This window comes from Simochromis diagramma, unplaced genomic scaffold (assembly GCF_900408965.1).
Source record: "Simochromis diagramma unplaced genomic scaffold, fSimDia1.1 OVJJ01000603.1, whole genome shotgun sequence".
In the NCBI taxonomy this organism is placed as follows: domain Eukaryota; kingdom Metazoa; phylum Chordata; class Actinopteri; order Cichliformes; family Cichlidae; genus Simochromis; species Simochromis diagramma.
Genome location: NW_024387414.1, coordinates 19,583,548 through 19,605,531, shown reverse-complemented (window position 1 = coordinate 19,605,531; position 21,984 = coordinate 19,583,548). Strand labels below are relative to the sequence as shown.

At 43.1% G+C, this 21,984-nt stretch overlaps 1 protein-coding gene across 2 annotated transcripts in view; it reads right to left on the bottom strand.

Annotated features, from left to right (window-relative positions):
• The window catches only part of dennd2b (DENN domain containing 2B), a 56,569-nt gene that overhangs the window by 14,696 nt on the left and 19,889 nt on the right, over window positions 1–21,984 (bottom strand). For both annotated transcript variants that reach the window (XM_040012158.1, XM_040012157.1), the window contains exons 3-14: window positions 16,481–17,758; window positions 14,958–15,103; window positions 8,682–8,803; window positions 6,232–6,447; window positions 5,752–5,848; window positions 5,539–5,583; window positions 5,241–5,425; window positions 4,396–4,505; window positions 3,844–3,913; window positions 1,670–1,747; window positions 612–752; window positions 342–490 (exon numbers count right to left, since the gene is read on the bottom strand). In XM_040012158.1, coding sequence (XP_039868092.1) covers window positions 342–490; window positions 612–752; window positions 1,670–1,747; window positions 3,844–3,913; window positions 4,396–4,505; window positions 5,241–5,425; window positions 5,539–5,583; window positions 5,752–5,848; window positions 6,232–6,447; window positions 8,682–8,803; window positions 14,958–15,103; window positions 16,481–17,758 — 2,637 coding nt within the window. The remainder of the gene's footprint in view (window positions 1–341; window positions 491–611; window positions 753–1,669; window positions 1,748–3,843; window positions 3,914–4,395; window positions 4,506–5,240; window positions 5,426–5,538; window positions 5,584–5,751; window positions 5,849–6,231; window positions 6,448–8,681; window positions 8,804–14,957; window positions 15,104–16,480; window positions 17,759–21,984) is intronic.

Here is a 21,984-nt window from a genome sequence, read left to right as displayed (position 1 = left end):
CTTGCAGCAGCTCCCTCATTTTTCATCAGAACTTTGTGTCTGGTCTCAAACCAGGGATCATGTTTGTGTGCGTGAGGCAAACGTGTTAACCGCTACACTAGAGAGATGCATCTATATAGAAAATGAAGGATGAAGTCTGAGTCTTGAGGCTGAAGTCTGAAATTTTGGTGTTGTTTTTAAAAAATTTCCAGGAGAATTTGAAACAAATTCTACTGGGAAAGAAACAAAATGTCTAAAATTACCTATCCAATGAGATATTTTTTGTATATGCAAATATAAAGTATGCACATATGGTTGCACAGGTCAACTTTGCAGACCAATTCTTTAACTCTAACACTTACCTGAGTTTATCAGCCACGAAGATGACTCTCCGCTCCAGCAGCAGCGAGGCAAAGACGCGAATCACCTGCCGCACGCTGAGACACTTGAACAGACTTTCAAAGTCCACGTGCTCCAGTCGGGAATCGGTGGGCCGCCTCAACTCAATCACCTGAGTGATCACAGAAAGCGTGAGTCTGATTTACTGAGTGCACTTTGCCAAAGTGTACTGAGCTAACGGTTGTAAACAAAAAGCAGTTGTGTTTTGTTGTGCCTGTGCCTGTAGCTCTGACCTCATTTCCTGCACCGGGAAGGAAGGTTTTTACTTTGATAATCTTCCCTGGAGCAGGAAAGGGGGACTCCATCAGACTCCTCATGAAGGGATAGACCAGAGCTGCTGAGATGCCTCTCCGTCTCTCTACCTCATCCAGGATCTGAAAAGAGGATGTTGACAATTAATGGAAACATACTGCTGTGGCTTTAAGTGCTCATGGTTGTCTAGCTCTCATTTTCTGTTTTGAAAAATAGCAAAGGCATCTATTTCCATGCTTTTGTGTGAGGAAAATTCCACCCAGTGTGCCTGTCTGCTTGTTTTGGTCCAAGCTGCCTCCTGTCTGGAAAGTTGATTGGGGAATCACTCATTTTGGAGGTCATATGATATCAACCCTGTTGCTCTCTCTTCACACACATACAGCTTCCTCTGAAAGCAAACACTGACCTCCTTCTTTATCATGATAACTTTTTTTTAATAAATCTAATTTACATTTGAAACATCGCAGGCATTCTCTTGCTCTCTTTGGGCATCTGCTAAGGGTGCTTAAATATCACAGGATCCAAAACTAGTTAAAGTTTGGCTCTAGTAAGTAAACACCAGTACAAATTAAAGGCACACACCCATACTGATAGTGTGTGAATACTTCATCAATATGGGGAAGTTATTCTACTTTTACTCAGTTACTGCAGTCTCATTGGGCAACTATATCTATATGCACCATATCCTTAAAACATTCAACAGTCTGGGTTGAAATAATAAAGGAATCAGATAAGGCTGAAAGAGTCACACAGAGTGACTGCTCTGTTCTGCGTTAGCACCAGTGAGAAAAAAGCAAGAGAAACAATTACTCTGGGAAATCAGAGGGTTACAAAAAAAAGGAAAAGAAGCTGAAACAAGCCTTACTGACAAACAGGCGTTCGGCACAAGGTCTGCTGAAAGTCATTTCCTTCAGCTGTGAGACAGGTTAACCACAGCTACAGCACCGCATGCAGAAATTTGGCTTTTTGTGTGTGTGTGTGTGTGTGTGTTGTGTGTGCATTTACTGTGTGTGCGGCTAGAGGACAAGACTGAACTCACTGTAGAGAACAAGTCAAAACAGCCCAGCCTGCTGATGACACAGTACACCTCAGGAAGGCGAGGTCCTTTCCCAGTCGGCTGCAAGAGAAAAAAGAATAAACTCTTTACCAGAAGAGACCCATTCAGAGATATCCTTAAAAAAATGATAACTATAAATGCACTTGAAGAAAGGGCTTAGCAAGGTAGCCCTATACCCAGTGCTGTCCAAAAGTCTGGAGTGACACCTCTTTTCTTTATATTTTACTTCCAAGGAAACACATTTTTTAAATGTGGTCTTGAGCAATAGTTCTTGAGAGTTTCTTGGCTGTTTTGAGCCCAGTCCTTGTACCTGATGATCTTCACAGGAATATTTGTTTTTGCTTGTTAAGACACTTAACACTGACCTATGAATCATTCACGCATAAACAAGGAACCTAAACTCAAGGGATGCACCAGTGTTGTGTCCTCACATCATAGAAAACAAAGAATCGACTTTAGACATTTTGTTACTTGCAGCCTGTCACAAAAACACAAAAACATTTGTTCACATTTCTTTAGTTCATTCTAGTAAAGAAAACGCCAAAAATAACTAAATTTAAAAAGCAGCCGTGGCTCTGTCATGGTTTTGGGCTGCACTTCAGCCAGCGGTGTTGCTGGAATTGATTACAAAAGTACAGAAAAGTACCATCAGATTTTGATCTGTCAAGCAATGATCCTAAACACACTGCATACCTGGATAGAAAAACACACGACTGAACATAATCAGTCACGATTGGCCTCCCCTGAGTAAGAACCTCTACGTTATTGAAGAGTAATCCAACAAGGGGCGATTCAAGACTTCCAAACACTACTGTATATAATTACAAATACATAAAGGGACCATAAAACTATACGGATGATAACGTGAAGATAAGTTGCTTAAATGTTGTATGTGAAGTCTTTGACTCAATCTGTCATCTGAGGTGAAAGTCTTTCATGCGGATAAACATAGGTGGTTTATCTGCTCTGTCTGATCCTATCTGCTGTCCTCTGTGCGCTCAAATAGAAACACCGGGGGCACAGACACTTAAAAACACGGACACAAATGAACACAGGCCACACAGACGAATCCACTTGTCCATATTAGGAATACAATTTTCTCCTCTAGTTTCTCCTCTGCCTTTCCAAATGGATGATTAAATCAACTATGTGGAGCTTGATTCAAGTCCTCAGGAATGCTCGCCTGCTGCCAACTGCTGGACAGACAGCGGGGAGGAAACAAAGTTACTGGAGGAGAGCAGCTCACCTCTCTTCCCCATCTCCCTATCTGTCTCTGTCAACCGTCATTAAAACCTGCTTCCATCAAAAACAATCTCAGATCAACAAAGCGGATCATGCTGAAATCTGATTGTTAAACAGCACACACGCTCCTGGTAAGCGTCTGAGACCGTGCATGCTGCGTGCACGCTTTTTTTTCCTTTTGTTTTTAAAGGCAAACGGCAAAAAAAATCGCCAGCACATTAGCAGAATCCCACACAGTCATGCTCTCCACCCGCAAGCTAAATGGGAGGCTCAACGAAACACTTCAAAGCATTCGCCAGCCTAATTACGGAGAGGAAATGCTCCAGAATGACAATGTTTGGATTTTTCATGGTTTCTTTTTGTCTTGCCTCGCCCGAGAAACTGTTGTTAAATTCAATGAGTCAGTCCTAACTGGGTTTTTATCTTCAATTATTATATTTTACAACATTTTCATGGGCTTTTTATGACTGCGTTCTATCTTTTAAGGCAATATTTCTTCCCAAGTGTATTCAATTTAAAATGCAACAGAGCTACACATTTCATTAAACATATACTTATTCAATTACTGTATTTTGGAGCCACTGAAATCTCACCCGTGTAGTTTGGGTGTTTGTTGCTCTGCTAACACTATTTAAAGTATTTACTGGGCACACACACACGCTGCTCAGCTGCTGTAACAGTAAGTGCGATAATCTTTGTCCGCATCTATTTTTTCAAGCGTTTCACACCCAGTTTAGTTTTTCATGTTTTATTTTTGACATTATTATTCTTAGCGATTTCTTTCCTTTTCGGACAAAGCACACGGTCACATCAGCAGCGCCACAGGAAACTACACCGAGTGTTCAAATAAAAGCGTCTGTCACAACAAACAGGGGCTCAGCGGGGTGCGAACAGGGAGATGAACAGCGGCTTACCAGCAGGCGCCTGCAGTACCCAAACCTCCTGCTGCCGTCCTCCCCAGTCAACATGAAGGAGAAGGTCTCGCTGAGGCCAAAAACAAATATATGCACATGAGGAGCAACGCAAAGACACAGAGTCGTGAACACAACGGCAGATACTTGTGATAAAACAGAGCATGATTGTATTGGGCCTGGCATGGTTATACATTCAAACGGTGCAGCAGGTGGAGTGCACAGATAAAAGGGTGGAGGTGTGTGAAAGATTATCATCATTATTATATTGTTATTGATTAAATAAAGCACAGTATCATTTATTATCAGTTATAACGTCCACTGTGGCTTTGGGTTTAGTAAAAATCCACCTTTTACAGAACGGAGCCAAATGGAAAAACTTTTAACATGCATGAGACGTCATTTCAGAAGCTGAGGTATTCAGCAGAGGAAAACCTAAACCTCGCCTTAGAGGGTGAGGTGGATGTGAAATTTCTATAGTTTCTGTTTTTTCTGTTGCCCAACAGACAGGAAAGGAAAGGAATTTGACACTGTGTGGAAGACTGCTGGACGTACCTGCTGTACTCTGAGACCGGACTCCAGTCTTTGGCATCTGGGAAACAGAACTGGGGAATGGCTTTGAGCCTCTGTTCTGCCTCCCTCATCTGCTTGGTGGGCCTATCCAGCTGTGAGGTGAGGAGAGTATTCCAGTCAGCTCATCCTCCTTCACATAACTCTGTCATCCTTTATTAAAATCCCCCATGGATGACCTACAAATGACCAGACTAACTTTTCTCCTGTTCAAGGTTAAACTCCCTCATGTCCTCTCTAATTCAACTACACAGAGAGTGCTCTCTGGCCGTGTGAGATTAACTTCTCCCAGTGTACACGTCAGCTGAGAAGTAATTAGAAAAATACTCTTTCAGGGTTTTTCCTGTGGCGTGAATGGATCCTGGTTATTTTTAATTATAAACAGACCTACAGGGCTTTAATTTATAAGCTGTAATAACCCACACAACTTCAAACAGCCTGCAGGGTCAAATGTGAAAAAAGTGTTTCAAGGCTCAAAATGGGGGGAAATTTTAGAAACCCTCTACACGATCTTTTAATAGTAAGAATAATATCATTGCAGTAACTGCTTTTGTAAGTCACGTAATAATAACACTCAGGAGGTTCTGAACTATTTATGCTTTGGAAACCATTCAGTGGTGACATATCTGTGCACAGTTTGTGATTTCTAAAAACCTAGTGACGTCGGTTAAGGAATTTTATGGTCACTGACACGATAGACTTGATTTTTTTTTCAATTTTTTTGCTTGTTTGCTTTGTTTCAAAGCAATTTGCGCTCTCTGCATTCTTGCTACGCCCCACGTAAAAGTTGTCAGAGGCGACCAGCAGCAGGACCCAGTTGGGGCTTTTACCTTGGGGAATTGGTAGGTGACCTCTGGGGAGTAGGAGTTCTTGGTGGGTTTCTTTTTCAGAGAAACAACCACAAAGTACTCAAAGAGTTCTCTCTCCTGCCACTCGATGAGCTGCAGCTCCAGCGTTCGATAGCTCGGGGCTCGTCGCAGGATGGACTGTAACTTTAATAACCTCTGGGTGTGAGCTGAGAAACATAATACACGCAAAATTGTCAGTTTTTTGTAGAGAATGAAATCTGAGGCTCCAGCAGGTCAGTCAATTAAACAGAAGGTATCTGAAAAATGTGCGCTCGCTAACCTTTGAACCTGTCGTCCGAGTCGCTCTCGCTCTCGCTGTTGTCGTCTGGAGACACACAGAGAAAAGGGGTCTTTATGGGTCAGGGTGCTTCTTCACAAACATGTGTTTATGTCACAAAAGGGACACAGAGGGAACGCTACGTGGGTGGCTGAGATACAAATATTTACTCGCTTATCTGGCCAGAAGATGAAGGGGAATATAGAGAAGCAATACCTCTCAGAGATGCAGTCTCAACATTGGACATGGAAAGCTTCTTCAACCTCTTCTTCCCACGTTTAGTGCAGTAAATGGAGTTGATCCTCTGGACCAGCTGTAGACGGAGGAAGGAGGAAATTCCATCAGGAACTTAAGGTTTTGTTTCTCTTGAGCCTAAGTATAGGAAGCAGAGATGTGCACGGCCAAAGCTAACAGTGTGAAATACAGTACATGTGTGTTAAAGGGTGCAGACAAATACAACAGAAAGGCATTAAGGGGAGTTCTTGAGAAAAAGGCAAATTTAAACAGTGATTACACGCATCAAGGCACTCTATCTTAAAACATCTATTCCAAACTGTGGAATTACAAGTGATCCAGAGCTCCACTGACTCTGACTGAAACCTGAGATGACCTGTGAAGCGGGAACACAGAGTGAACACGGTCGGAGCTCTGCGAGGACTTAATGTAGGTGTTTTTGTACAATTTCGCAGTGTGTACCTTGGGGATCCTCCAGTGCCTGTGTGAGGGCAGGGTATTGGTTGTGCTACAGAGGCTATCATCCAGCAGGCCGCAAGGTGAAGGCGATACACCAATCTGGGGGAGAAGCAGCATTTCGTCGTGGCTGTAGCGTTTGGTCAGCTGTGACATCCGATGGCTTTTCCTGTCGCTCGGAGCAGGCAAGTGAAGGGACTGACTGCTGGGCTTGGAAGGCAGCTAGTTACAGAGAAAAGAAAGCAGCAGGTTTGGTACCTTTCATTCACTTGTAATAACACTTAGCTTTAAGCAATATCTTTATATCTCAGTTACATTGCGCAGTGATCTGCCTTCCTAGTTTTTCATTTCCTGTCATAAAGAGGTGTCCAACATAAGGCCCAGTGGCCAGAATTGGCCTCTAATATGGCCTGCTCGACAGCTTTGGAAAGAGCCTGAATTTTGGACTTCAATGACAGAAATTTCCATTTTTTCATAGAAATCTGTCATTTTAATGGTGGTTTCAGAGTACAAAGGGGGAAAAGGACATATTCTGTCAATTAACAAGAATTTTTATTTTATTTTATTTTCTGTTTAATAATTACAGGACCATTCGATCCCTATACAACCGTTGCAAGAGCTTGGTTCGCATTGCCGGCAAAAAGTCGGACTCGTTCCCGGTGGGTGATGGGCTCCGCCAGGGCTGCCCTTTGTCTCCGGTTCTGTTCATAATTTTTATGGACAGGATTTCTAGGCGCAGCCAAGTGGCGGAGGGCTTTTGCTTCGGTGGCCTCAGAATCTCATCTCTGATTTTTGCGGATGATGTGGTTCTGTTGACTTCATCGGGTGAGGGCCTCCAGCTCGCACTGGAACGGTTCGCAGCCGAGTGTGAAGCAGCGGGAATGAGGATCAGCACCTCCAAATCTGAGGCCATGGTTCTCAGCCGGAAAAGGGTGGAGTGCCCACTCGGGGATGAGTTCCTGCCCCAAGTGGAGGAGTTCAAGTATCTCGGGGTCTTGTTCGCGAGTGATGGGAGAAGGGAGCCGGAGATCGACAGACGGATTGGGGCTGCAGCTGCAGTAATGCAGACGCTGCACCGGTCCGTCGTGGTGAAGAGGGAGCTGAGTGTAAAAGCGAAGCTCTCAATTTACCGGTCGATCTACGCCCCTACCCTCACCTATGGCCACGAGCTGTGGGTAGTGACCGAAAGAACGAGATCGCGGATACAAGCGGCAGAAATGAGCTTCCTCCAAAGGGTGGCTGGCCTCTCCCTTAGAGATAGGGTGAGAAGTTCGGCCATCCGGGAGGGGCTCAGAGTAGAGCCGCTGCTGCTCCACATCGAAAGGAGCCAGCCGAGGTGGTTCGGGCATCTGACAAGGATGCCCCCTGGGCGCCTCCTGGGCGAGGTGTTCCAGGCATGTCCCACCGGGAGGAGGCCCCGGGGCAGACCCAGGACACGCTGGAGAGATTATATCTCTCAGCTGGCCTGGGAACGCCTTGGTGTTCCCCCGGATAAGCTGGAGGAGGTGGCTGGGGAGAGGGAGGTCTGGGCCTCTTTGCTTAGGCTGCTGCCCCCGCGACCCGGCCTCGGATAAAGCGGATGGATGGATGGATAATTACAGGACAGTCTGTGCAATGAGCTACAAGAACATTTTCGGTAATTGTAACAGTTTTTTCTTACAATTTGAACCCAGTGTGGTGCTGACTGATTTTTTTTTCATTTACTATAACAACGTTTCTTTATTATGTAGAAAAACTGACAAGTAATTCAATTCAGTTTTATTTATATAACACCAAATCACAACAACAGTTCCCTTAAGGCACTTTATATTTTAAGTTGACCCTACAATAACATAACAATAACATTTATTTTTTAAATTGCACTTATTTTTCTTTTATTAAAATATACCAGGAATTAAATGTGTAGATTAATAGCTTTGCACTGACAGAAAGGTCAGTTTCACTGGTCCGTATGTGGGCCACAATGCTTTAATGTGTTAGTGTCAATGCAAACAAAACATTAAAGCATTTAAGCAGGAGAATACGATTTATTGTGAAGCAGTCACAGGGAGTGGCATTCAAAGGAACAACTTAAAAAAGCATGTCCATCTTCAAAGCAGGGTTTTTCCTCTACATGTGATAACTTGAAACGTTTGTCATCTTCTCAGCGCTACTCTGGAAATGACTGACTTCTCTGATGGACTTCTCTATCAAAAGTAGCAGTTCAAACAGTGTTTACAGCAGCGTTAAACAATGCTTGTTGTTACCACATGTACCCCTTTTGTCCCTTCTACTTTACATAGTGTGAGGCATGTGCCTGGCAATGAAGTGAGCAGACTAAATCAGCAGATGGCCCTTTCTGTAAACATCGCAAGGTCTAAACACGTCAAGCTGTTTCCTGGAGTGACTCAAATGAGGTGTGAGATTCTTTAAAAGACGTTATCCAGGTTTCATCCGTGACACCCCGAAAGGGTTACCTGAGGCGGAGAGTTCAGCTTCCTGTCCATGACGGACCAAGAGCGGTTGTTCTCCAACAGACGAGACGTACGGCCCAAACTCCGCCGCTTCAGGTCGACGTCCTCATATGGATTCTCCTTCTCTGTGGGAATAAAGTGAGTGTTCACGATAGAAGTACAGCTGGCAACAGTTTGTGTAAGCAGGCCGTTTCTGAGAGAGGACAGATGAGGCCGAGGGGTCAAAGAGGGTAAATAGAAGGCGATTAAAGGTGTCAGAGGTCCAAGAAAGCGTCCCTAGGTTATTTCAAAAAGGGATGAGTGATGAAAGGTAAGTCAAAGGACATTCACAGCCGACTCAAGTTAATTCCCAACTGAGTCACTGTCCAGATATGCAAACTGTAGTGAGAGAGCAAAAGAAGAGTACATCATGAGTTCCACAAAGACCTTTCCAATAACCACTGGTTCTTTCAAGTTACATCAGCTAAGTATATCATTTTATGTTTGTTTTTTGCATAAGACAATCTAATAAGGCATCTGACAAATAAGAGTTCAGGTCTCATTTGGCAAATTATTTTAGGCCTGCAATAAGCATAGATTTTGCTACCGCTCCATAGCTGTACTTCAGTCACTAAATGATGGCAGGAAAGCAAAGAGCATGAACATTACAGAGCATAGCATGGCTCTCGCTGATGTCACCTGGCAGGGGACCAACTTCAATAAAGACAGAACTTGTGTAACACCACAGTCCGTGTCTATTCAGACATGTGCTCTGAGAATAGCTTTTTGGCAGGGTCTGAAAAAGGTTGTGAGAAAGAGAAGAAACCACGGCGAAGAACAAAAAACAGAGCCAGATGGCGTCGAAATGCATGAAGGGAACTTTTAAAAGAAAGAAAATCAGTGTTATCTGGCAACAGAAGTGCATCTGGTAGCTGTGTTTTAAAGGAAAACCCGGTGAACCCTCCAACAATGAGAGTTTTTTAAGCACCTAACTTAAAAAAAAATGCTTCCATAGCTTTGTTCAGTTACCTATTTTTAGGTTAATGATTTAACCTGGACACACACACATCCATGCACAGACAATGTACACTGGATGGGGAGCTTCGGTGCGTTATGTTGTGTCATGCAGTCAATTAGTTGAGTGGAGTTATTTTTATGTGCATCATTAAAGCTGCGGGGCAGAATCAGAGGGCTCAGTCTGACCCCACATTGTGCCGCTGCGCCATTAAACCGAAGCTATACTGTAATGAGAGCCTGCTGGGAAAATCATATGTCTCTATAGCTGCTCATGCACTGGAGGGTACTAATCTGCTGCTCTGATTACAAACATCAGGATCTCTCCCTAACACACTCCCAGACACGCAGCATTACGCAGGGAGGGGACACACCTCAGCTGCACACTGTGATTGTACACACGCACAATAGACGCTCTGGGCAGGGCGAGGCTCAGAGCAAACTACACCAACAATGTCAGGATCAGTTTACCCTCTAAAGTGGCGATCTTGTACCAATGCTCAACCACTGAAACAAAACTACATCAGGGACGGACGCTATAGAAGAACCTCTGGCAGGACCGCAAACCGTACAGCGCCTCCATCACGAAGACAGTCTCTCCCGTGACCACGCCGGCGACATTTTGTGGCAGAATGTACAGTATTTCAGGCACCATAACAAAATTACAGCTTGCTTTATGTGTCTAAGGTGCATCTGTTTAATCGCTCGTTACACGTAGCAGACAGTCGCCCAGATTCATTCATTCGCAGTGGGGTAAGAGCAGACAGCTGAATCATTGTGTCAGTGGTGCAAAGGGTGTGATTCATCAGCTTGTAAACAGATCAATCACCGGCACACCATTTATCAGCTACACTAGTTAAAAGCACTTACACGGTTCCCTGATGTCACAATATATCATGCAACCGTAGTAACACTGTAGCGCAGGTCAAAAAAGGCCAGCGATCTTAAGATAAACACCTAACATCAAGCACAAGTGCCAACTGACAACAAGTGAGTGGGCGTCCTTCCAAGAAAGTCAAAGAAGTCAAAGTTCTCATGGGAAAGAAAAACATTTATTTATTTATTTAATTCTTTTCATTTCTTGCATAGTCAGTGTTCATGTATTTTCATCCGACATGAAAAAGAGACCTCACATCTGGGAACCATCGCAGCACTTTGTTTTATAGGGTCTTTTTTCTAGCCAGCGTTACCAGGGTACTTCCTCAGGTTAAGAGGAACTTTGAGTGATGCAGGTATACTGTAATTGGCTAAAAATCTGAATGTAGCTATTTAGAGAGCAACTCTTAAAGATGAGATGGAGTCCAGACTTTAATAAAGGGAAATAAGATGCAATCTTGATTAAATATAAAACTCTGCACTCACAGTTTGAGTTCGGTTTGCTAGTGGGCATCCACCCCATGCAGCAATGTGGGGAGAAAATGAAGACGCTGACCACAACAAGAGGTGACGCTGAACTACCAACCACTGGCCTGCATTACATCAGCCTCAAGAGTTTGTTGAGGGGCAAATGCAATCAGAATAAAGGCTTGGAAGGAATTTGGAACACAGGGACATCCCCAGTGGGTACTTACCCACAGGTACTCCCCAGAAATTGTTTCGTCTGAAAGCAGCTTTAATGTCAGCTTGCTTTGCATTTGATTTTTATAATTACAAATTGCAAAGAGAAAAACGTGTCAAGAGCAAATATGAAACACATTATGGGAGACCTAGACTATATATATATATATATATATATATGTATATGTATATATATATATATATATATATATATATATATATATATATATATATATATAATCTAAACATCCACCTAAACATCAGCAAAAGGGTTTTTTTCCTGTTTTTTTCCTGTTTTTTTCCTGTTTCTTTCCGTACACACTTACTTGTTGAGTTCAGAGAATATACGGGAGGTTGTTGTTCTTTGTAAAAGATGGCTGTACCGTGTAATAAGATACACAAAAACCCTCATTTCCTACCAGCGTGGCTGCTTCTCAAATGAAACTTTAGTTTGAAAGCTTTTGTTTGAGCACTTCAACTCTAAGACAACATCTCTGTCGAGAACAGGCAAAGATCGGGAAAAGTGCGTCTCCAACCCGCAAACTCTCACCCTCACAGTACCGGATGAACAATGGGAGCTTTGTTGCGAGTCACATGAAAATCCGTCATGCCTTGACGCTCTATCTCAGACCGCTGCACATCCTCAGCCAAAAAGAAAAAAAGAAAAAAAAACAGAAGAAGAAGGAGAAGAAGAAGTGCACTGACTGGGAAAAAATGGTTATGCTTGTATATTTAAAAAATCCTACCCTTATTTAGTCATCACTGAGCGTTTATAATAAAAATATTGCAGAGTGTGTAAACTGTTTGGGGATTTTTTTATTTTTTTTTTGTGTTTTTGCACAAGTTTCATCATGAGCTTGCACATCGCACTGACACATTTTCACTGCATTAAATATGTACCGAGGGAGTTGGCAGCTGAACTGGGCAAAGGGCCTGGGGTCATTTGCTAGTGGAAAGGAATTTTGGCTCCTCGACGCGTCCAGCATTTCATACACAAATTATCTCAGACAACAAACCAATGATTTGACTTCTCTCCGGCGAGAAACGCTTCATGAAAATGTAAGAAAATGATGCTTAGCAATTTTTTTAAAAAGCAAATCTGTGACCACACAAAAAATTCCATCCTTACTCTAACATTTGGTGAACTGCCACTTACTGATTACTGATTACATCTATCTGCATCAATAAAGGCATTTCACTGTGGGAGTTCCCACTGCTCCTCTTCGCCCTGCTGATGCCGGATAGCAGAGTGAAAATGCAGATACCCAGTCGATCTCTACAATAAAATTCAACCCATGCAGCCACATGTTATCCATTAATCTTATTTTCAGGCTCAGTGCTCACTGACTGCTCCCACAGTGGGATTTGTTTTCCACACCCCACACATTTCTACATGAAGCAAAAGCGAAAAGGGGGCGGGCCACCACGCTTATTACAACTTTAAGAGTCACTAAAACATTCGACTTTGTCTGCCAAAGCTTCTGTTACAATCAGACTAATGATATGCATTCAACACCCACTTTATTAGGTACACCTTGCCAGTACGAGTTTGGAGCCTCTTTCAACTTCAGACCTGCCTTAATTCTTCATGTGATAGAGTCAACAAGGTGCTGGAAACATTTCTCTGAGATTTTATTCCATATTCACATGACAGTATCACACATTTGCGGCAAATTTGTCGGCCACACATGAATCTCCCGTTCCACCCCATCCCAAAGGTGCTCTTTTGGATTGAGATCTGGTGAGTGTGAGGGGAATTTGAGTACGGTGAACTCATTTTCACATTCAAGAAACCAGATTGAGGGGATCTGAGTTTTGTGACATGGTGAGTTATCCTGCTGGAAGCAACCACGGTCAGCAACAATACTCCAGTAGACTGTCTTGCTCTGTTCATACTAAGGCTACGTTCACACTGCAGGCGAAAGCGCATCAAATCCGATTTTTTTGACCCTATGCGACCCATATCCGATCATGTTATGACAGTGTGAACGGCACAAATCCGATATTTTCAAATCCGATCTGGGTCACTTTGGTATGTGGTCCTGAATCCGATACATATCTGATGTTTTAGAAAGCGACTGCTGTTTGAACGGTCATGTCGCATTAAATCCGTCTTTTACGTCACTGACACAAGACAGACGCCAATTATCAGCGCCAGAGAAGACATCGTGAACGCTTCCTGTCCATCCAGTGTACATGTTAGTGAAACTGTTGGGAAGACAACGTGAACATTTTATTTTTACTGTATAATCTGCAGATTCTGACAGAAATCTGCAACTATCCTTTGAAGCACCGCTCCTTTCTAAAACAGCAATAAGGATCATTACTTATCATAACTTAAAGCAAAAATTGGGAAACATAAAGTCCGAAGTCTTTATTTTAAGGACCATCAGTCAAACAATATTGTTTGCTCTGGGTCTAAACAGAGCGCGTTGTGTGTGACGTCTTCTTTTGCGCATGCGGGCCGCTTTAATTGAGCATTAAGACCTGCAGTGTGAACGTAGCCTAAGAGGTCCAAAGTGTGCCAAGAAAATATCCCCCACACATTACATCACCAGAAGCAGCCTGAATTGATCCAAGGCAGGGTGGATCCATGCTTTCATGTTGTTTATGCCAAATTGTGAGCCTACCATCTGAATGCAGCAGCAGACATTTAGAATCATTATACCAAGAACCATTTTTCCACTTTTCTATTGCCCAATTTTAGCGAGCCTGTGCCAACTGTATCCTTAGTTTCCTGTTATTAGCTGACAGGAGTGGTTCCCAGCCTGGTCTTCTGCTGCTGTAGCCCATCTGCTTCAAGGTTCAATGTGCTGTGTATTCAGAGATGCTGTTATATATAAATTTCTGTTAGCTTCCTGTCAAATTAAAACAGTCTGGACAAAAATCTTCTCTGATTTTTGGCATCAAGAAGGCATTTTCACACAGAGAACTGCTGCTCACTGGATATTTTTGTCTTTTTCAGACCACTCTCTGTAAATCATAGAGATGGTTGTGTGGGAAATCCCAGTAGGTCAGCAGTTTGTCAAAAACTCAGACCAGCCCGTCTGGCACCGGCAACCGCGCCTCGTTCAGAGTCACTTAAATCACCTTTTATCTCCATTCTGATGCTCAATTTGAACTTGAGCAGATTGTCTTGGCTATGTCTACAGATCTAAATGCATCGAGTTGCTCTCACGTGATTGGCTGATTAGATATTTGCGTAAATGAGCAGTTAAGCAGGTGTACCTAATAAAGTGGCCAACAAGTGTAACTAGTGTAACTAAAACTTTTTCACATGATTTGGGTGTCCTTGCCTTTGATTTCCTTTATAGTACCTGTATCATTATATGTTTGGAGCGAACCGATTTGAAGATTATAATTAATGCCTCAGCTGTCACATTACTCTTACAAAAAATTTGTATTTCCTTCATAATTCATATGTAACCAGACACCTGTTGTAAAAAAAAATTACCATGGACAACTTCCCTAAAGACCAAGATTGTGTATAAATTGCCTTTTGTTGTCTCAACATAAGTTCAAAATACAAAAATATTCAGTTTACTATCACAGAAGAATAGAAAACATGAAAAATACATGCAAATTCAAGACGCAAGAACCAGAAAAATGTTGTATGTCTTACTTTGAAAGGTGACTTATACAGTAATACAAATTACAGATCAACGATCTGAAGATCAGTTAATGTTTACATCTTGTCTTGTTTACAGTGTACTGAGCCAGTGTGCTTACCTACTATGTCCTCATAGGCATTCTCCTCTAAAGTGCTTTTGGAATTGGGTCGGCTCCGTGCGTCTGTGGTCAGTGCGCCATTCTCCGTGGGCGAGGACGGATATGAAGACGGCAAGCTGGCAGCATCCTCCGACTCACACGACTCTCTAGAAGAAGATAAACAATTTGAAACAGACCAAGGTGCTGAGGCAAAATTACAAGGAGGACAAGTCAACACGAGCCAGTGTCTTACTCAGAACATGTCAACACGTGATAGAGGACAGAAAAAGTGCAGGTTGTATTAAAATATAATCCAGACAGCTGGCCCTACTTCTAAAATGCACTACTTGTCATCTGGAAGAACAGAAACAGGTGGTTAAAACACTCCTAGTGCTGATAAGCGCATTAAAGTCAGCGTTTGTCCTTTAAAAAAACCCTAAATCAGAAGAATTAATGTTGAAATAAAAGGATCATGCTCCGATCACCGAAAAATTCTAGATAAGTCCAAAGTAAACATGCAGATATCTTACTATTCCTGCGTGTTGTCTGCACAGTGTAAAGCACATGCCACATGTCGAAGCACTGCACAAACTGTTAGCGGAGCTACATCGGCGCAGGGATCTACAGTACGGTCAAGTCGCGCCATCGACAGCTTGTGGCTATAAGCTCGGTCTGAAATTGCTTGAACCACAGGAATGTTAAACACAGAGTCACAGGGATGAATGTTTAAGGATTTCATGCCCGTTTCACACACGGGGATGATCTGGACAGGCCCCACGCTCACAAAAAACAACTGAGGACTTCTGATAAAGAGAATTATGAAAGAGTTATAGGAGCAGACCTTTTTTATGGGCCTCCATACATTTCTGGATAGGATCTGGCATTTCAAATCCTCTGTCAAAGTATTATTTTTCAGTGGCAACCTTAACAGCTGATTCAAGAGCTAAAACAAACTCAGGACGTGCAGCAACCTTGCAAACGGACACACTGATGAGAAGCCTGTTGAGCTTCATCATTAGTGAAGCAATTAGCCATAATGAACAAGCCTAATTTCTCACAAGGCAGTCAAACATGTTTGATGAGTTATCCTCTTAAAGGAGATGAAGCCAGAAACTAGGTCCAATGCCAAATTATAACATAACACAGAAGTTTGTCATTTAAACTGTCAAGTTTGCAGAGTTTATTAATGTACAAAGACTGGGAATGGTAAATGTGCAGTTAATTCAAAATCTGTAAACTACCTGTATAGCTCCAAGATGCTTTTTAAAATATTTTTGGGGATGTTACATGTGGTATGCATGTAGTTGGAATATGCAAGATCCACAAAATATTACGTTTTTATTACACTGTAAGTGCATGCCAGGTTTCATACTTTCTCCCTAGCCCTTCAAAAACTTCCTGTTTTAAAGTGGTTCGTCCTGTTCACTCAAAACTCCAGACTGTAATAATAAAGCATCGTATTGTGTGGTAATGTAATACAAGTTTCCTGTGCTTATACTTGTGTGATTACAGACACAAAAGCAGGCATTTGATTTTTGCCTCACCTGTCCCGGATTCTGATGGGGGCACTTCCTTCGGTCTTTGCCGTTCGTGTCGTGCTGGGTGCAGGGGTCGAGGGCAGCGGCGGCGGAGACTCAGAGGCTCTGTCTGGAGGTAGTCCATTGGTCGACGATGCACCCTTCTGGTCTCGATTGGCGTCGTATTCAAAAGTGCGTTTGGGTTTAGGTAAGGGGTTGACTGGTGTGCTAACAGAGTTCTTTTGGCTCGGTGGTTCTGGGCTCTCGGACCTGGCTGAGCTCACACTAAACCTTTGTCTGAGTTTAGAGAGCTTGTCGGGCACCAAAGCGGTGTCCGGTTCAGTGTTCACTGAACAAATGCTGCTGCGCTTACTGGTACATGTGCTGTCCAGGTCGTCCCCTATCACAAAGGACTTTTGTCTCGTCTTATCCGGCGCGTAGCAGTTACTCAGGTAACGTGGAGGGGGTGGGCTGGGATTCTCCTTCAGGGCTTGCTCGATCTTTTGTATCCTGTTGAGGACCGCTGACGTCTCTTTGCGAGTAGACAGGGAGCGCACGAACGGTCCCGTAGAGTCTGTCTTGCCGATCCTTTTCTGGAAACGTCCGTTCTTGTCTGGAAATCCTTCCTCCTCCTCCGTCTCTGTGAAGGAGCATTCAGAGAATGCCGTGCTCATCCTGCGAACCCCCTTAAAGTCAAAAGTCTTCTCGCTGCAGGGAGAAGACAGCAGGCTCGGGCAGCCCTCGCTACTCCCTATGCGCTCCCCTCCTCTTTTGTCCAGACACAAGCTCATCCTAGGCAGAGACACCCTTCTGCACTCCCATTCTGAGATCTTCTTGCGGATTGTGGCAGGAGGGACACCTGTTGCTGAAGAGGTGAGAGAGAGGGCGCGCTTGTGGCCTTGGTAAGAGGAAGGTCCCAGTGAGAGCGTGCTCCAGCTCAGTGTCCTACCATTAAGTCCATCTCCTGGAGCGAGATCCCCTTGTTTCTCCTTCTGCTCCTGGGCGCCCTGACTTTCCTGACAGGACTTGGTTTGAGCTGGAGGCTTGTAGATGGAAAGCCTGTTCTCCAGGCAGCTGATGCTCTTTGACTTGGTTAGACGCCCCTGGCAGTCAGGCTCACTTGGGAGAGATGCACCGCTGCACAGGCTAGCTGTCTTGTTATTCCATCCACCACGTAGCAGAAACCTGCCGTCAGTTCTGACGTACCTGCTCTGCTTGCCAGAGTTCTCACTGTCGCTGAGGAGCGGCTGCTGGCTCTGCCGCTGGCTGGCAGAGAGAGCAGGACACGGTGATGTAGACTGGCACCTGAAACAAGGCGGAGAGAGGTGTGAAGAAAATTTACATTTAAAAAAAATATTTCAGACTGACAGATGGTAACAAACCAGTGTCATAAAAGGTGCCAACAAGTCCGCGTGCTAACGTGGAACAGATGGGAGAAAACTGTAAAGAATCAGCCGAAAGATTTGAAATCATTTCCGAGATCAAAGACAGCATGAAAACCTGAGCCACGTATTTAGAATAACCACAGGAAAGTATTCTGTCTCTGGCAGCGCGGGATTCAAATACAGGCCAAAGGAAATACAGACTACATTAAAACGCCACTGCGGATTTTTCCACATAATCAAAAAAACTTGAGGAGAATCAGTTTGGACCTCACACAGAAAGGAGCATGCCAAGCGAGATTTATCTTACCTGTGAAAGTCTCGCTGCTCCGCTCAGGTGCACAAAGCTTTTGCTGATCCTTGCAGCTAAGTGGTACTAGGTGCTACTGTGTTCTCGCACTTACTGCAGACTCTGCAACCGTTTACCTCACACACACACACACCTTTTCTCACGGTGCTCACCCGCTTTAAGATTTCCACAGAGTGCCAAATTTTCCACTTAACAGCAGGTTAACCTACCACTCATAGCACATCAGCAGCTTTGTCATGAGCTGAAAGGTGACTAACTCTTGTGAAAGTGAAGTGTTGGGAAGATCTGATGTCATAGCCATGGTTAGAATAACAAGAGCTATGGGAGGAGGAAGCTGAGGGCTGTGGACTATGATCCAACAATGCAGGTTGGGACAGATCCGACTTCACGCCTATCTGCCCATCCCTGGTTTCACTCTTCCTACTCCAGGGTGGAGAAACTTGTACAAAAGCTGGGGGCTTGGTTGCTGAAGCCATGGAGGATGCATCTCATCTTACTTGCTTTGAAGGTGTACTGTATGAGAAATGAAGACATGACCTCACATCTGCAGAGTTTTAATGGTAGTTTCCAGAGTTACTCTGGAGTAAACTGAATCATTAATAACACTAACACTATTTTCATCATAAGACTGAAATGTCAGTGGAGACAATGGAAATATGACCAAATATGATTCTATAGTCCTTTAAAAGCAGGATCCCACTGACATCTGGTCCTTCACAATTTACAGTAATTCTCTTGTTTTAATATATGAGGATAAGCAGCCCCTATTCAATTTAATTTAATTCAATTCAATTCCATTTTGTTTACAGCGCCAAATCACAACAACAGACCCTGTAGACCCTACGATAATACATACAGAGAAAACCCCCTATGTGCAAGCACATTGGCAACAGTGGGAAGGAAAAACTCCCTTTAAACAGGAAGAAACCTCCAGCAGAACCAGGCTCAGGGAGGGGCGGCCATCTGCCGCGACCGGTTGAGGTGAGAGAAGGAAGACAGGATAAAAGACCTGCTGTGGGAGAGAGCCACAGATTAATAACAAATGTGATTCAATGCAGAGAGGTCTATTAACACGTACTGGGTGGGAATGGTGAATGAAGAAGAAATACTTAATGCATCATGGGAATCCCCCAGCAGCCTACACCTATTGCAGCATAACTAAGGGAGGATTCAGGGTCACCTGGTCCAGCCCTAACAATATGCTTTAGCAAAAATGAAAGTTTGAAGCCTAATCTTAAAAGTAGAGATAGTGTCTGTCTCCCGAATCCAAACTTAAAGCTGGTTCCACAGAAGAGGGGCCTGAAAACTGAAGGCTCTGCCTCCCATTCTACTTTTAAATACTCTAGGAACAACAAGTAGGCCTGCAGTGCGAGAGCGAAGTGCTCTAATAGGGTGATATGGTACTACAAGGTCATTAAGATAAGATGAGGCCTGATTATTTAAGACCTTGTATGTGAGGAGCAGGATTTTGAGTTCACTTCTGGATTCAACAGGAAGCCAATGAAGGGAGTTTTTAGGACACCCCGATAATAATGAATTACAGTAGTCCAGCCTGGAAGTAATAAATACATTTTCAGCGTCAGTCTGAGACAGGACATTTCAAATTTTAGAGATACTGCGCAAAAAAAAGAAAGCAGTCCTACATATTTGTTTAATATGTGCATTGAAGGACATGTGCTGGTCAAAAATGACTCCAAGGTTCCTCACAGTGTTACAGGAGGCCAAGGTAATGCCATCCAGAGTAAGATCTGGTTAAAAAATGCATTTCCAAGATTTTTAGGGCTGAGTACAGAAACCTCAGTTTTATCTGAATTTAGAAGCAGAAAATTAGAGGTCATCCAGGTCTTTATGTCTTCAAGACATTCCTGCAGTTCCTGCAATTGGTGTGTATTATCTGGCTTAATGGATAGATAAAGGCTGGTGTCATCTGCATGGCAGTGAAAATGTATGTATGCTATGCCTGTGATGATACTACCTAAGGGAAACTACCTATATTAGGTGGTTTCCGAAAAAACTGCAGTAGTAATGCAAAAACAAAGTGAGGTTTATGGCTAGTGTAATCTGCAATGGCTGCAATGTTTAAAAAGAATTTCAATTTTCTTTGAAAAAAACTGTCCTTTTTATTCTTATTATTCCATTTTCTACAGTGCGGGGACAACTGCTACAACACTGAGGGGATCAAATTTTTAGATTTTTATTAAAGGATGAATATAACGGGGCTATAACATGACATGGTGCAGTTTTATTTTTGGGGGGGCACTGTCCAAAAGCCTCGAGCCACCCCTCATTGCCTCATATTTTGTTTCCAATGATCCGGACATTCTGGGAACTTTTAAAGTAGTCTTGAGTGATAGTTCTCCAGGCTTTCTTGAGGTCTTTTTAATTTTTCCTGTGGACATTGGTTACTTTTTTCCAGTCCTTGCACCTAACAACTTTCAGAAAAATGCTTTTATTTTGTTAAGCTACTTAACACTGACCTCTGAATCATTCAAGCATAAAGAGCGCACCTAACTCAAGAATGTTATGACTACACCTAAGAGAAAACTTAGTAAACAACCAACCTGTCACAAAAACACATCATTTGTTCCCATTTCTTTAGTTGAGTCAACAAAAAATACCAACAATTACAGTTTGACAAATATAAAATAGTATTTATACACCAACAAGGGGATTCCCAGAGAGCTTTTAGCCACAAACTTGCATTTCTCAGCATGCTGTGTATTTTCCTAAAAAAAATTGAGGAAACTTGGCAACTGGAGGACAAAAGAAGCAGCAGTCCTAAAAAACAACAACAGATGAACAGTATCTCAAATTCATGTGCTGAAAGAAAATCCATCAAAGGCCTAACACAGGACCTGAGCGATACATCTGGCCCTTCAGTTGATTCATCTACTGTTCAGCAAAGCCTCACCAGAAATGGTCTCAGTGGAGGGATGGCCGTCAATTAAAGAATTCTTAATGAAGGTAAACAGCCAGAAAAGGCTGAGGTATGCCATACACAAGAACTGGACTGAAAACAAGAGGCAACAAGTCTTACAGGTTGGGGATCTTCTCAAAATTGACTGAATAATAATGAATGCAAAAAAGTACCATCAGATTTTGAGCCACCAAATGGAAGCATCTGTCTGGCAAAGGATCCATTTTTCAGCATGACAATGAACCCAAACCCCCTGCCGGTGTAGTATAAGAATATCTGGATAAATTGGCCTCCCCAGAGCCCGGACCTCTACATTAATGAAGCAATGGGGAGTCATCTTGACAGAGAACAGAAAAACGGCAGCAAAATACAAAGATGAGCTTTGAATGTCCTTCAAGAAGCCTGGAGAACTATTCCTGAAGACAACTGAAAGAAATTACAAGAAACCTTGCCTATGTTGAAGAATAAAGGTTATCATACCAAACACTGACTTTCAAGATTGTTGGAAATATAAAACCTCTGTTTTTGTCATATATATTGTATTCCCATGTATGCTTGCACATTTGTGCACCTATTATGTCTGCACCTATTTCCCAAACCAAAAAAAAGCCAAATAGACCCCATGGTTTCATGAATACAATCCTTTTAAAGCACTGATGTTAATCAGCAGTCAGCATGTGTTGCGGTGTTTCAGTGGGGAGCTGTTGAAAAGAACTTGTCTGGGAAATTAAATTCCTACTGCTTTCCTGGCAAAACTCCGATCATAAATTCTGCCAAGGACTACGTCTGCCACAGGAACCTAGTGAGGGAACAGCATCTCTGAAGCGAAGTATCAACTGGAATGTTTTAGTAGCAACCAGACCAAACACTCAACAATGCAATCCTAATACCACTAGCAGTGCAGTTTATTGAGTTAATCATG